This window comes from Platichthys flesus, chromosome 17, assembly GCF_949316205.1.
Source record: "Platichthys flesus chromosome 17, fPlaFle2.1, whole genome shotgun sequence".
Lineage (NCBI taxonomy): Eukaryota > Metazoa > Chordata > Actinopteri > Pleuronectiformes > Pleuronectidae > Platichthys > Platichthys flesus.
The window spans coordinates 9,859,274-9,874,516 of NC_084961.1; the positions used below are offsets into that span (position 1 = coordinate 9,859,274).

Sequence of the window (15,243 nt, forward strand, 5' to 3'; positions counted from 1 at the left end):
CTCAAAGTGTATCTCAGTGAGTGTTTGTCAGGTCGACCAGTTTCATTTACATTATGGTGGTACTTAAATTAAACTACCTAAATAAATTAAGCATTATGAAATAAGTAATAAACAAATTCAGACATAATACTGTATGTGACGATTGTGTTTTTTCAGTTACTTCCTGTGTAGGGACTATTATTAGGGCCCGACCACTGACAGGCACTGACAGACTGTGAGGCCCTGTTGAAATTGTAAGGATTATAATTATTATTTTTCAGGCAAATGAATTGGCTTTTTTAGGGCTTTAAACATGCCCAAATTCTTATCAAAATTTGCAGAAAATTTGAAAGTGGTGAAAATCTACTTTTCATTCATTTTCTGTTATTTATTTATTTTAAATTTCATTTTTTTTTAAATTAGGAAGATAGTATAGGAATAAGATGGACAAATTATTGTGGGTGTGTGTGTGTTTGTGTCACTGTGCAGTAAACCATTGTATTTTCTACTTTACTACATATATTTGAAATTACCTAAAAGTTAATTTTATTTTTTGGCTTTTAGATACTGGATGATTTAACATGTTGTTAGAGAATAACCAAGTGGTTTCCAGCCTTGGCTTCGGACGCCTTACAAGAATCACAGTGTGGGACACATTTAATTTAATATAATTCTGAAAATTCAGGCAAAACCTTCTAGTTTATATTCGTATATTCGAAAAAATGACATATTGTTCCCTTCAACTATTGCTTTTTATTCTCATTCATCTGACTCACAATATCATGATCATATTTTGGTCTATATCTCTTATTATCAATATATTCTAATTCTAATTGATTCATATATAGTAGGCTCATCTATTGATTGTTGACCTGTTTAGTTTCTATGGTGAGTTTATGCTGCATATTGATAAATGGTTTGTGTTCAATCAGGTGGAATCTCCTGTATTATTGTGTTATAGGAATATTACCCCACAAAGATCTAGAATATGAGGGAACAAATGGTTTATTATGAACCTGCAGGTAAATTTTGTTAGTTCTCTTCTTGTAAGTTCACCTGAACCCCGGTAGAAATAAAATAACGTTTTTAATACATTTTTCTTCAGTGTTGTTGTTTCTAAATGAAAAAAAAAACGATCCCGATCTGGGCCGTGCGCGTCACCGCTTCCCAAATGACGTAATGTGACGTTCCCTGTGAGAAACCAGGAAGTGGGTCGCTCGCTGTTGTTTGTGTTCGTTGGTCGTCTCTCGTCTCTCGTCTCTCTGATTCCGTACAGCTCGTAACACGGGCCGAAATGGCGACGTTTATTTCAGTCCCGTTAAAGAAGTCGTCCGAGGTGGACCTGGTAAAGCCGCTGTCCAAGTTCGTAACGGCCACATACGCGGGGAGCGAGGACCAGGCAGAGTACCTCCGATCCGTGGACGAGTTGAACAAGCTCCGCAAGAACGCGCTGGGGAGGCCGCTGGACAAACACGAGAGCTCGCTGGAGGTCCTGCTCAGGTACACCCCCCCTCCCCTCCATTTTAACACACACCTGAACTAGCCCGCGTGGAACTGACACACAGAACAACTGTCACCTGTGGCGGGGGGCTAGCCTAGTCATCGCCGCACCCAGCTGTCTTAGCCTATGGTTGCTATCATGGGAGCTAAAGTTAGTCAAGCTAGCATGCTAGGAAGTATTTGTCCCCAAAGTATCGGCCTCGCGTGTCATTTATACGCAGTTTCCATGACAGGCGAACACTGACGTAGCTTGTTAGTTTGTTTTAACGACCGGTCCGATGCGTTCTAGGTTAGAAAAAAGTCAAGCAGGCCGAGCTAGCTAACGTGTATAATTCACTGACTCACATGATGAAACTACATGGTTTACATTCACAGTAGAATTAGCTTCAAAATAACTTTATTGTCTCCGGGCTGAAAGACAAGGCCTTGTGTGTTGAATCCGCCAACCTGCTTGAACATGTGACATCTTAAAAGTGACTAAGATATTCATAAAATAAAACGTCATCCACTCCGTCACTCAAACTCATCCCCACCTTCATCGATTGTTATTTTTGGAGGACTGATGGTCAGCTGGCTCATCCTGATGTATTAATTGTAAAGCCGGGACATGAATAGAGGTTTTAGTTTTAAAATAAGTTATGTAAGTTTCTTGTTGTCATACACACACATACACACAGTTAAACTGCTCAGCACACACTGTCACATTAGCTTGATTAGCTCTGTGCCGAACCCAGTCAGCTCCAGGGTCAGGTGTCACTCAGGGCCAGGCTGTCACTCCACCTAGCGGCAGGGCTGATAAACCAGGTTTTCACATCGGTATGAAAAATGTCCACACAGGTGTGAGTGTGTGAATCAGAAGAAAGGAGAAGCACGGAAACTCTGCTATTGGATTGTTTACTAGAATTCGCAGTTCGGAAAAAATGTACTAAATTTAGGAAAAACCCACATGTGCAAACTTATTAAACGCGAAAGAGAGTCACGACGCTGAACCTTTTGCATAGAGGAACTACAGTTATGAAGGATTTATGTGACTGAACTTCCTCTCTGTCCCGTGCTCCACTGACAGCTCCAGCCTGGTTAACTACTCTCGGACTATTGTATAACTATACAGACTTTAAATTGTTTCATTATGACTCAGCTCTAATGGAAAATTCAGGGAGTTCTTGGCTTAGCTAGCCTTATCCACATATTGTCCTTTATTCAACTCATCGTAGTAGCCTACCATACCCATCCTCTATTTATAGAAGCAGACTTTGCCCTTTCTCACCTCCGTCTTTGTGACTCATGATTTATTCCATGCACAGGGTTTGCACTGATTACGTGAGTGGCCAGATATGCACTCACAGGATGCCCCTCTTACGTTATTCTCCACAGTTAGTCAGTGGTCTTGTATTTGCCAAGATGAGGCTCTTGAAAGATTAAATCAGCCGAAGCCGCTGAGTGTGAAGTACTGACCCGTGGAGTGCAGCCAGAATTGTACAAAGTGGGATTTGGTGTTTCATAAAGATTTTCCCATGGATTATTCAATTCCTATAACTACCTGAGTCACAACTCGCTACCTAACTGTCATTAGCCTAGTAATGTATAGACATTTGAACAGCCTTTATGTGAAAAATGTGGGGCCAGTGGTTCAGTAGCTGACAGGCTTTTGCTTATTAGAGTCAGGTTGGAAGTTAGCATGTCTATGCCGAACTGTCTGCCGTTACCTTCTGTCAACATTGTCGCTCCTTCCCTCTATGCACATGTCTGTTAGCGATTGTGCCAGGTAGCCAGGGCAACAGGGCCTACCCCTCTGATAGAATCACTAACACAGAGCTATTGTGTCACTGTGGCGACCATGTTTTTTTTTTTCCTTCGGTTAACTAGAAGCGCACACCTCATCTCAGCTTTCCTTGGTGCATGTGTGTCCTTATCTGAAAGGGAAACTTAAGCATAACTAACTGTAAATATAGGTTATTCTAGTATTCAAGCATTCCAGTCTTTCTGGAAGCTAGAAAAACCGGATGGATGAGCTAGTTCTCTGGGATTCCCTAACCAGTAACCGGTTAACTACACGATACTTTAGTGTGCTTGTCTATTCTGTCATTCATGACTCATTGTCAAGTATCTTTGAAATGGCAGAGCATTCTCATTCCACAAAGCTCAGTTGTGTCATAACTTGATTATGATTTACTGTATGGACTATTTTATGTATTTAAATTCAATTTGAAATAAATGTTGAGTGTACTTAAAATGTAAGTCGCTTTGGACAAAAGCGTCAGCTAAATGACATGTAATGTAATAATGTAACTATTCAGTATTAATCTAATATATAAATATTTCTACCTTTTTTTATGATTAAAAACCATGACATTAGATCTTTAAGAAACAATAACAACACACTTTAATCCAGTTGTTTCTCTCTCTCTCTTCAGATATTATGACCAGCTGTGTGCTGTTGAGCCCAAGTTTCCCTTCTCTGAAAACCAGGTAAGAGATTGGTCAGCTCACATGAGTGTGGGTTAGATGTAGTTCCCCAACAGAAGACACTCAACATAAAGCCTCTCTCTGTTTCCGCAGCTCTGCTTGACCTTCACATGGAAGGATGCCTTCGATAAAGGGTCGCTGTTTGGTGGCTCAGTCAAGCTCGGTAGGTGCAGCCTCTTGTCATGTACATTTTTGTTTGTAGAAGAAAATCTGCATCTAGCTGAGTGTACAGGGCTGTAGTCAGCTCCAGATGGAGGACATGATGACACAAGATAGGCTTTGCCTTCAAGGTCCATTATCTGTAATAATAACTCCTAATCCATCACTGTTTGTGTGTGTCTGTCTCTCACACTTTCGATGGGTAGCTAAGCTTTCTCACGTTAAATTGCTCCTGTTTTACTTTGCATGCAGAAACAGGCCTGACAGGGGGTTAGGGTTAAAGAAAAACTAGCCTCTGAAGTGTGTGTCAAACAGGTGGTCAAAGCAAAAAGGAGAGAAGATGTTCGATCAAAAATGAGACGGGAAAAACATGTCCTGACTCTTAAGATAGGTCTTTGTTGCAGTCCACACTCTGCACATTTATTCTGTTCACGCTTGAATCTTTTGTCCTCTGTGGTGAATTGTGGGAGCTCATGACTGCAGGATTCTTTCCAGTTTACTCTGAGTGAGGAAAAATGTAGAATGAAGCAGGAGAAAATGTCGGTTGCAGGAAAAGGCCTATTTCACAAAAACAGCTGTGTTCACCAAAGAGCAACTTGTTGCTATGTGACAAAAATAACAGAACTATGAAATATTCTTGTTGCTCTATCCTCTTCATTGTCACTTTCTAGCTGTGAAAAGAAGTTGAAGTTACATTTAATGTATTTACCAATGAAAATGTATTATTTACCAAGTTGTCCCTAAAAATAAACACAATATTGTTGTGTTGCAGCTTTGGCCAGTTTGGGCTACGAGAAGACGTGTGTGTTGTTCAACACAGCAGCGTTGGCCAGTCAGATCGCCTCAGAGCAGAACCTGGACAATGACGAGGGGCTGAAGGCTTCAGCCAAATTTTATCAGGTGGGTGTAGCAGCAAACAGTGAGATAGTAACGTGTACAACATGATTTCAATGCCGGGTGGAAATAAGTATTTAAAATATTAGTGTTAAGCTTGTTTTGTCAGATAAATGACTATTGACTACAGAGATATAAAGACACTGCCACTCCTCGGTTTTTGTTTAAATGTCCACTGGAAACCTTTCAGAAGATGAATGTCTTTTCATTAGAAACCACACTTCCACTATTATTGGGATTTATATTGACTTATTGTTGTTTGTTTCACAAACATATTAAAAAGAATCCTAAAGATCCTCAGTTATAATCAATATTGTAACAGCAATTAACTGGCGCTACTATATTTATTTTTTATATATATGTATCAGAAGGAAAACCATACCTTTTTAATTCACCTGCTTCTCAGACTTTGAGTTGAGGTGAAATAAACAAGTTTCACTCTTATGTATGTTTCACAAGTCTAAAGCATCATCATTCATTTCAGTTGTTTGTAAATATGGGTATTGAATACCATGCGATTTTTTAGCATGATCATACAAAAGGCCAGGAAAACGTTCATATATATCTCCTGCACCATTTTGTGAAACATGATGCCCCCACACTATCTTTGATCTGTGTGTAAACAGTGCCAGCAAATGGCTCCTGTGAAACCTGAAACTAGCACATAAAGGAAAAAGCTGCGGTTACTGAGACACTGAGTCTGTTGGACCCTGATTACATGGTGTTGTCTTTGCCAGGTGCCAACAAAGCGCAAATGTGATGCATTAAGTGATGATTCGGTAAAACTTCAGTTAGTGATGTGCAGTAAAACCAGTCGGGACTGATATTGAAGTTTAATACAAACTTAGGTAATGTGAATTTTATATTGTTGTTATTAGGGTCTCATCTGTGTTTCTATTTTTATTGAAATCAAAGTTGTTTCATTGGCTTAAAAGTTTCAAAAACAATGTTGCCAAAGCATCAAAATAGAACTGAGTCAAATAACCATTTATCTGTGTCTGTTTGAAGCTGGCCAGTGGAGCGTTTGGTCACATTAAGGACACCGTGCTGTCTGCACTGAATAGAGAGCCCACCATGGACATCTCCCCGGAGACTGTGGGCACCCTCAGCCTCATTATGCTGGCCCAGGCCCAGGAGGTCTTCTTCCTCAAAGCTGCTTCAGGTACCAAAAGCCAAAACCCCCCCAATGTGCAAGCCCACATTTTATTTAGTAACATACAGACATGTATCATTATAGTCCACTGCACAGCCTTTCAATGCCCTCTCATTATGATTTATCTCTTTCTGTCATGCTGATTCTTTGTTTGTTTAAAAAGAGCATCGCACACAAAGGACCAACACTTAGACTTTTTCCTAAGTAGTTTCATTGTTCTGGGACACTGGTGTCACACATCTACCAGTCTTGCTGATATAATGTAAGCAGAGTATTTGTGTGCACTTTTAATAAATAGCATCTTTAATTGCACTCTTGTGATTTTGTTGCCCTGAGAGTACTTTTAGCAAAGGCAGCAGGCAGCTGAACACAGCCTCCGTCCCAGTTCTGTCTCCTGAGTTGCTTATAGGAGGTTTTAAAGTTATATCCCTTTTTTTTTCTTTAAATAGACACATTTTTTTTGCTGAGTGGGGGTATTTTGTTTTTGAATTAGTTCTTACACCTTTAGTATTGTAAGGGTTATTTAATTAGGAAGACGTATTACCACTGTTAAATGGATAAAATGCACCAGATATCACAGCCACAGACCTCGCTGAAAAACACTTCTGCTGTTATACAATGTCTAATGTGTATTAATTAATGTCAGTGAAACCCAGCTGGTGTTATAACTATCTTATATGTGATAATAAGAATGTAACTTCTTATGTGGTCTGTACTGAAGTCTCTTTTTCATCCAATAGATAGGATGAAAGATGCTCTCGTCGCAAAGCTGGCCAATCAGGCGGCAGATTACTATGGCGATGCCTTCAAGCAGTGCCAGTATAAAGACAACCTTCCCAAGGTATGTGAAAGACACGCATGCAGTGACACACTAACATAAAAACTGCTGTGGTTTAATAACAAACAACATGAAACGCATTCACATTCGCCGTGTGTTCGTTGCGATGGAGACGCACACATTTGGATTCTGTTTTGTGTGACTGATTGTGTGTTTTGTTTCGTATGTGTGAGTCTGTGGAGGAAAACGATTTGCGAGTGGTACTCAAGTTGTGGGACGGTCCAGAATGTAATCTCTCTCTGTTCTCATTGATCCATTTCCATCCTGTTTTCATTCTGATTGGCTGGTTACCACTGAACTTCAGTTGGACCTGTTTCTGTTCTGATGTGTTTCTTAACATCTAATATAGGACATGTGGAGAACCTACTTTCTGTCTTACACTTTTGCACGCACACCTACACCCACCAACACAGACACACACACACACATATACACCAGCACAACCTCAGGTTAATGCAACAGGGTTGATATTTTCAGCTTAATGAAATCAAACTATAGTGAAAAGGAGATTATGTTTTTATCGGAGCCCGATGACGCAAAAACTACTGCACCAATTTCCATGAGATTTTGTGAATGATTGTGGCTTGACCCGAGGAAGAACCCAGTGGATTTTGGAACCGGACCAGATAAACAAGACTATGCAGGAACTTTTTTATTAAAATGCTTTTTTTGAAAAATACTAGTAGTTGCCAAGAAGTTTTCAGGGCTCCACAAATGGAAGATGTATTAATCATGGACATGCGCTCAGAAATAAAAAAGGTCATGGTCTGAAAAGCAGCATCTGCATTTTCCCTGAATGTCTCAAACCAAGCATACACACAGTGTCATAGACTCACTCAAACATATACACATTCACACACGGCTCGGGACTTTTGATGAAGGTGTAGCAGCTTCTGCTGAAAGGTTTAACACTCATGGCCTGTTCTGTTTTCTCTCTCGTCTTCCTCTCTATCTGCATCCCACGTGGTCTTGGTGGTGTTGGCATTGGTTATGTTTGTCTGGTTGCGTACGTGTGTGCGCATGCTTCTGACTGCTTTTGCATGTTTGTGATTGGCTTCTTGATGTCATTTGTGGATTGACTTCGCTGGTGTGTGTTTGTCATTTTGTGGTTTGCCTTCCCATTTTTCGTGTGTGTATGTGTTTATATTTGTTTGCGTGCCTGTGTGTTGCTCTGTGGTTGCCTCTCCCTGGTCAGTATTTTTATTTTCAGGAAGTGATCCCGGTGCTGGGGGCCAAGCACTGCATCATGCAGGCCAACGCCGAGCTGTACCAGAGCCTCGTGGCCAAGCAGAAGAAGCATTTTGGAGAGGAGATCGCTCGCCTGCAGGTACGCAGCTTTCACACTTTGTTTCGTCTTTCTGCAAATAATCTCATTTATCATCAATTGTGTTGACTTCAAATAACAATTTCACCTTGACATTCAACATCTAAATGAAATAATTACCCTATTAAGCTGCTATTTCTCTCCAGCATGCAAAAGATCTGGTGAAAACCCCTTATGACGAGTACGTGAGCGTTAAGGACCTGACTGATAAGATCAACCGAGCGCTCACCGCTGCCAAAAAAGACAACGATTTTATCTACCATGATCGTATTCCTGACGTCAAGGATCTGGAGCATATCGGCAAGGCAACATTGGTCAAACCCACTGCCATCACAATGCCACTCAGCCAGAAATTCACAGGTAAGATACACAGACACTCAATTTAAAAGCTATATGCTAAATTCAGAGACTAAGAAAGTCTGTCCCTCCCACAGAAAACGACTCCCGAGCCTGCAAAGCCTTATTTGCATTCCTGACTTGTTTTATTTCCATAAAATGTCTACGTCACCAAGTAACATGCAAAATACTTGCTTTAATTGATGAGACAGAACTGCCACTTTTGCTACCGTGGCTATAGCATTGTTTAAAGCCAATCAGGAAGCCCCTGGGTAACCATTAAGAATGCTTGGCCTATTTAGAACAGACTGGTCTTCGTGGAGTTGCTGTAATTTCTTTGGTACATTTTTATATAATCGCATATAAACCTATACTTGTAGAGTCCGATAATTATAATTTCAGTCACTGCCAAATTTTATTTAAGCACAATTCCATCCAAACCTCACCTAAGGCTCAATGTACAGGGAGCATCTGATTGTAGATGGGATCTGATCTACCTAAAACTCTGACTTGTTTCTGATATTTGGCTGCTCTTTCCTCCTCAGACTTGTTTGAGAAGATGGTTCCCATGGCGGTGCAGTGTTCCATGAACATTTACAACCAGAGGAAGGCTGAGACTGTGAACCGACTGGTGGGAACGATGAGGGAGTCCACCAACCTCTGCAACGGGTATGTTTTCCTGTGACTGACACAAAGCAGCGTTACAAGGAAGTTATAAATAACTTACAAACACATTGTGTGCAGCAGGTTTTGCATTACAGGGAAAGAGTGCTGCTACAGTTATGTAATTCAAGGTCATACACTTTAAATCATCTTGATTGTAGTGCTAGGAAAACGACAAAACCCTGAATATACATAGCAACATAAAATGTAAAGGTGTATTCACTCGTTACTTATATTCGCCGTTGTAAAGATACTTCTGTTGTCTGGAGAAAAGGAAGATAAATGCATAAAGTGGAATTGTGGTATAAAAAATGTCACAGTTAAGGTGAAGGCATTGTGAATCAATGTCCTATGGCAGCTGTAGGTCAGTGAGTGTGTGTGTGTGTGTGTAAGTTGGTACTGTGCAGTACTCCCACCAGGCCATCCATAACATTAGAAAATATCAAATCGTCTACTGGTCATATTGATGTCGGTGGTCAGTAGGTCAGGTTGATACACGCTTTGAGGGTCGGGTGGGTATGTAAAAAAAGAAACGGACCCAAGCATAACTAATGTGAAGTATGCAAGTGTAATTGTCTTTTAATGAGCATGTCCATGAGTGCTGTGTCTCCATGCATGGGTCGATTTATTAATAATTCATAACATAATGGTGCATTAAAAGTCAGTACAAGCACTCTGTGGTTTCATTGTAGTACCCTCAGTAACAGTCAAGCACTTGTGTCACAAAATCGTGGAGATGCTAATGAGTGCTTAATAATCTTTAGTATTTCATCCAACAAAAAAATGGCTGTAATATCCTAGTATCTAATTATAGTAGGTGTCTTTTGTATTAAATGGTTTCATGGCTTAGTTGTCCATTTTGATGTTAAGTGTTAATGTGAAATGATGTATAACAAGACAAGACTCAAAGTTAACCTTTTTTTGAGACCACAATAAATAACAGGTCAATGGTAACTGGCCAACAGGGTGTTGGCGTCCCTGAACCTGCCAGCTGCTCTGGAGGACCTGTCCGGAGACTCTATCCCACAATCCATTGCTGAGAAGGCCAGATCCATCGTGCAGCAGGGAGGACTACAGAGCATCGAGCAGCTCATCAAAGACCTGCCAGAGCTCCTGACTCGCAACAGAGAGATCCTGGACGAGGTTGGTGTTAGAGACGAATAGAAGCACACAGAATTATACACGTCTTCCTCTGTTGTCCGTCTCGCTCTCCTGCTACTTGTAACCCTAGAGCCATTAAAAAGGGTAAAGAAACCACGTTCAGAAGAGCAGCCTCTTAAACAGCTTGTTTGTCACATGGCTGTGCTTTCTTGAAAACGCAGCCTATGAATCTAATAATGCTGACTTGGGCATCGTCAATGTTGGACTTCCCTACCACCACACATCAGAACACATGAACACTAAAAGCTCATAATCGTTTCTAATGGCGGAAATCCCAGATCAGGATGATCACTGAAATCTAATCCACTGATCTTTGGGCCAAGGACTGTCTGTTCACCAGCTTCAGCCAACACGTTTTTTTAGATAGCTTACTGACAAACAAATAAACAGACGGGAGGAAAAACATAAAGCATAATTTGCTTCCAGGTTTGTTAGCAGAGTTGAAAAGTCCAAACCAAACTCTCCTCAAAACTGAAAATAATCAATTTAAAAGTAGGAGACCACATTTATGCTGGCAGAGTGTCAATAATTAATTATTTATTTGTTTAAAACATTTAAAACTTTAGCCACGATTTTTACATTTTGAAAAATACATATATTTATATATGTATTTGTATATATGAATATACATTTAATAATTGGCTTTAACTTGTTTACCATTGAAACAATATAGGTTGCAGCTCTGTTTTTCATTGACCTTGTTTGTTTTGTAACTGCGATACATGGATTTCTCTGAGTTAGTAGAAGCATTTTATCTATAAGCTGCAGCGCTCCTAAAAAAATATGGACCATATTGTTGCCAGAAGAGGAATGATGCACTGAATTCTAAAACAGCGCTCAAAGATCAATAGTATTCATCTACAGAGGACCCATGGCCCAAGCTTTAAAGTAATTAAGGCTTAGTCATCTAATGTGACCCTTGTGATATTTCCTCCATGTGCTCAGTAAGATGTTTTTATTCATTAGTCTCTGAAGATGCTGGACGATGAAGAGACGACAGACAACGAGCTGAGAACAAAGTTCAACCAGCGCTGGAACAGAACCCCCTCTGGTGACCTGTATAAGCCCCTTCGTGCAGGTACACACACACACACACACACACACACACACACACACACACAAATGTTTCTGTGCATTATTGACCATGGTCACTACTAACTCCCCCACCTCTTCCCCAGAGGGCGGTAACTTCCGGAACCTCTTGGACAAGGCTGTACAGGCCGATCAGGTGGTCAAGGACCGCTACAGCGTCCACTGTGACATGATCACCTTGCTGTGTAAACCAGTGGACGAGCTCAACGCTGCCATCCCCTCCGCCAACCCCACCAAAACCCTGCAGGGCAGCGAGGTCTGTCTGAGTTCTGTTTTCCTCTTCATGTCTTTGCTAGTGCCACTGGTTAAAGTAGCATGTAAACTTCTGCAGACTAAAACCTGAGATAAATACAGAAACCTGCTTTATGCAAAAACCCAGTGGACATTGTGTACTTTATGGCTCGCTCCCTCCTCCCCACAGTCGCTCCATTTTTCATTTTGTGTGCTGACTTTGCATTGTTTTCACTGGGGAACTTAAAGAAACCAAGCAAGCAGAACTGGGAATGGGTGAGGTAGTGCCTGTCTCAAGCCACAATGCAGTCATGCTAGAGTGGGGAAAGAAGGTGTTGAGGTGTAGACAGCCGACATTATGACGAGGGTGAGAGGTCAGAGTCAATGTAGGACAGTTCACCATGGGGCGGAACATTCAAGCTGTCTCGTCTGTCTTCCGTCCAGGTCGTGAACGTGCTGCGCTCGCTGCTCACCCAGCTGGACAACATGAAGATGGAGCGGGAGACGCTGGAGGGCGAGGTCAAGGCCGTGACCTTTGACATGTCTGCTACCTTCCTGATGGCACTGGCCCAGGACGGGGCCTTCAACGAGGAGCAGCTCTCACTCTCCCAGCTCGACCAGCTGTACGGCACCTACAACCAGAGGGTACAAGCCACCCTCCGCACGCAGGAAGAGCTGCTTGGACAGGTTCAGGTATGTAAAACGCACATGTGTTGGTGAAGAGACACTCTTCATGACAAGTTCATCTGTCAAAAGTATGTGTTGGTAGTTGGCCTTCTTCTGAAATGAAGCAAACAAAAAGGGAATTTCTGGAACGGGATCAATGAAACTTGAGCATAAGGAGTCAGTGGGCAGGTGCAGATAAAATCCAACTAGAGAACGAAACCCAGTTCAACCTCTGAATCGTGCCCTTCAGTGTGAAGACAAATGATTTGTTCACTGCCCATAAATCTTCCAGTAAATATCAGTGGTGAACGTTCTAAGTCTGTGATCTTTCTTCTGCAGACATCCCACCAGGAGTTCAGCAGTCTGAAGCAGTCCAACTCCGAGGCCAACCAGAGGGAGGAGGTCCTGAAGAAGCTGGCTTCAGCCCATGACAGCTACGTCGAGATCAGCAGCAACCTGCGCGAAGGCACCAAGGTACTCGCTCAGCACAACCAGGCCCTCACGAGCCTCAGCAGGCTGTACTGCAGTAATGCATGTCTTGCCAGAAACGTTTTTTAATTTATATATTACTTTTGTATTTGTGTGTCAAGTTCTTTTGCAAGGCAGGGGATTTATTTTTGTCCCCCACTTGTTTTCTCTCCTCCTTCAGTTCTACAATGACTTGACAGAAATCCTGCTCAAGTTCCAGAACAAATGCAGCGACATCGTTTTCGCTCGCAAGACGGAGCGGGAGGAACTACTCAAGTACGTACATGTCCATTTTGTTGTTGCTTTTGAGCGGCAGCTGGGGCAGGTGATGGCTAAAATGCTGGAATATGAAGGAAACAGTTGTGATGTTTCAATCCTGGTTTCAGGGACCTGCAGGTGAGCATCGCCCGGGAGCCCAGTGCTCCATCCTTCAATGTTCCTGCCTATCAGAGCAACCCGGCTGCCGGCCCGACCCCCGCACCCAGGACTGTATTTGTAAGCAGCACCTCACAAAGCCCAACACTGACCTCACAAAGCCCAACACTGACCTCACAAAGCCCAACACTGACCTCACAAAGCCCAACACTGACCTCACAAAGCCCAGCAATGACCACCACTGAACTTTTATTAAAGTCTGATGTTTTCTTTGTCTTCTTGCCTCAGCAGCCTCAACCAGCCCAGCAGCCCCCAGCGAAGCCCCTGCCCCCAGCCCGGCCTCCACCTCCCAGCGTCACCCCTCAGGCTGCCTCCGCCGCTCCCGCCAACACACCAGCCGCTGGCCTTCCCTCCAACAACCCACCACCTCTGGCCCCATCCTCCACGGCCCAGGGACCACCTTACCCCACTTACCAGGGTTACCCAGGGTGAGTTTTTCACAATGGCATCCTAGTTTCAGTAGATGCATAATCTTTATATTGATCAGTCGGATTTGTTTTTCGGCAGCTACTTCGTTTTTCTAGACCGTTGTGTTTGCAACTGCAAAATACAGTTTTCTGGTCTGTGTCACACTTCTCATAACCAAACCACATCCACGCCACAGAGGTCGTCCCTCTTTGAGGTGCGACCTCTCGTTTTGACTTGGTACAGTGAGGTTTTTGATTTGGGAATCTGATGAACAATATCTCAGCCCAGGAATTGGTTGAATTTATGTTTTGGCTTGAAAATTACTTTTGGGTGAACGTCAGATTTACTTTCTGTGTTGTGGTGTCTGTGCAGGTACTTCCAGGTGCCGGTGGGATACCCCTACGGCTATGGTCAATACAACATGCCCAACATGCCCAACATGCCCAACATGCCCAACATGCCCAACATGCCTAACATGCCCTACATGCAATACCAGGCCCCTCAAGGGCAAGGAGGATACCCTGGAGCTCCCCCTGCTGGACAACCCTATCCTGGCTACCCCCAGCAACCACCACAGCAGCAACAGCCCTACTACCCTCAGCAATAAACCTCCTCTTCATCGCCTGATTCTTCTTCACACACGTTAACACCAAATAAAAACTTCCCCCCAGCAATAACACTTTATCTCCATCTACTCCCTTTGTTTCTCACTTTTAGCAGCTGTGAGTGAACAGTGACTCTAGAGCTGCTTTGCACTTCTTCTGAAACTTTTGATTACGTTGCTCTTCTGAAGGTTTTTTCTTTTCCATCGCTCACGTCCCGTGTTGTCTGGGCTCTGAGAGCACTTTTCCTCGACTATCTCAACTCTCACTGATGCACTAACCCCCCCTCATGTTGATGTACTCATATCCTTAGAGTTTTGTTACTTGTTTAATTTAAACCTAGCCTTGTCTGCATCAATAACCGACTCTTTGTCCGGGCTGGACTGCTGTACAACACTCGTGGGGGCACGTAGGATCCCAGGATGGCTCTCTGTCTCCTGCTTTGAGAGTGTATGTCGGGTGGGCGGATGCCACTCATCCTCACTCCCCCAACCCACTCTGTGCTTCTGTATCAACTATAATCCTATTTTTGTAATAAATACCGATGCCGAGCTGATGTAAAAAAAAAAAAACTCTAAAAAACGAATGGCCTGCAGGTTTTCTAATGTTAATCAGACTGTTGAGCGCTCTGCTCTCTTTCGCTCTTTTTCTGTTCTTCAGTCTCATCCAGGGAACGTGGGTATATATTTTCCGTGTTACAATCAGACTGCATAATTGGGAGAAATGGTTCTATTATATAAATATATGTATAAATAAGACTCCGTGTGTGGTTAACTGAGACACTGTGCACCCTCATGCTCTTTGTGTTTATTTTTATTCCTTAGCTCTAATGTGATTAAAAACAACTGCGAGTCAGACTTTGTCGGTC

At 42.5% G+C, this 15,243-nt stretch overlaps 1 protein-coding gene across 4 annotated transcripts; it reads left to right on the plus strand.

Annotated features, from left to right (window-relative positions):
* Positions 1–1,180: 1,180 nt before the first annotated feature.
* Positions 1,181–15,243, plus strand: pdcd6ip (programmed cell death 6 interacting protein). 4 transcript variants are annotated; one of them, XM_062409378.1, is made up of 18 exons: positions 1,181–1,479; positions 3,894–3,948; positions 4,039–4,108; positions 4,877–5,004; positions 6,007–6,160; positions 6,892–6,992; positions 8,185–8,316; positions 8,460–8,673; positions 9,195–9,318; positions 10,278–10,455; positions 11,440–11,551; positions 11,652–11,821; positions 12,241–12,489; positions 12,802–12,936; positions 13,112–13,206; positions 13,317–13,425; positions 13,597–13,793; positions 14,146–15,243. In XM_062409378.1, the coding sequence occupies exons 1-18, from the start codon at positions 1,274–1,276 to the stop codon at positions 14,378–14,380; spliced, it is 2,664 nt and encodes an 887-aa protein (XP_062265362.1). In that variant the 5' UTR covers positions 1,181–1,273; the 3' UTR covers positions 14,381–15,243. The 4 variants fall into 4 exon arrangements, with proteins under 4 accessions (XP_062265362.1, XP_062265364.1, XP_062265361.1 ...); XM_062409380.1 differs by having other exon boundaries at positions 8,200–8,316; XM_062409377.1 differs by having other exon boundaries at positions 1,182–1,479; positions 13,594–13,793.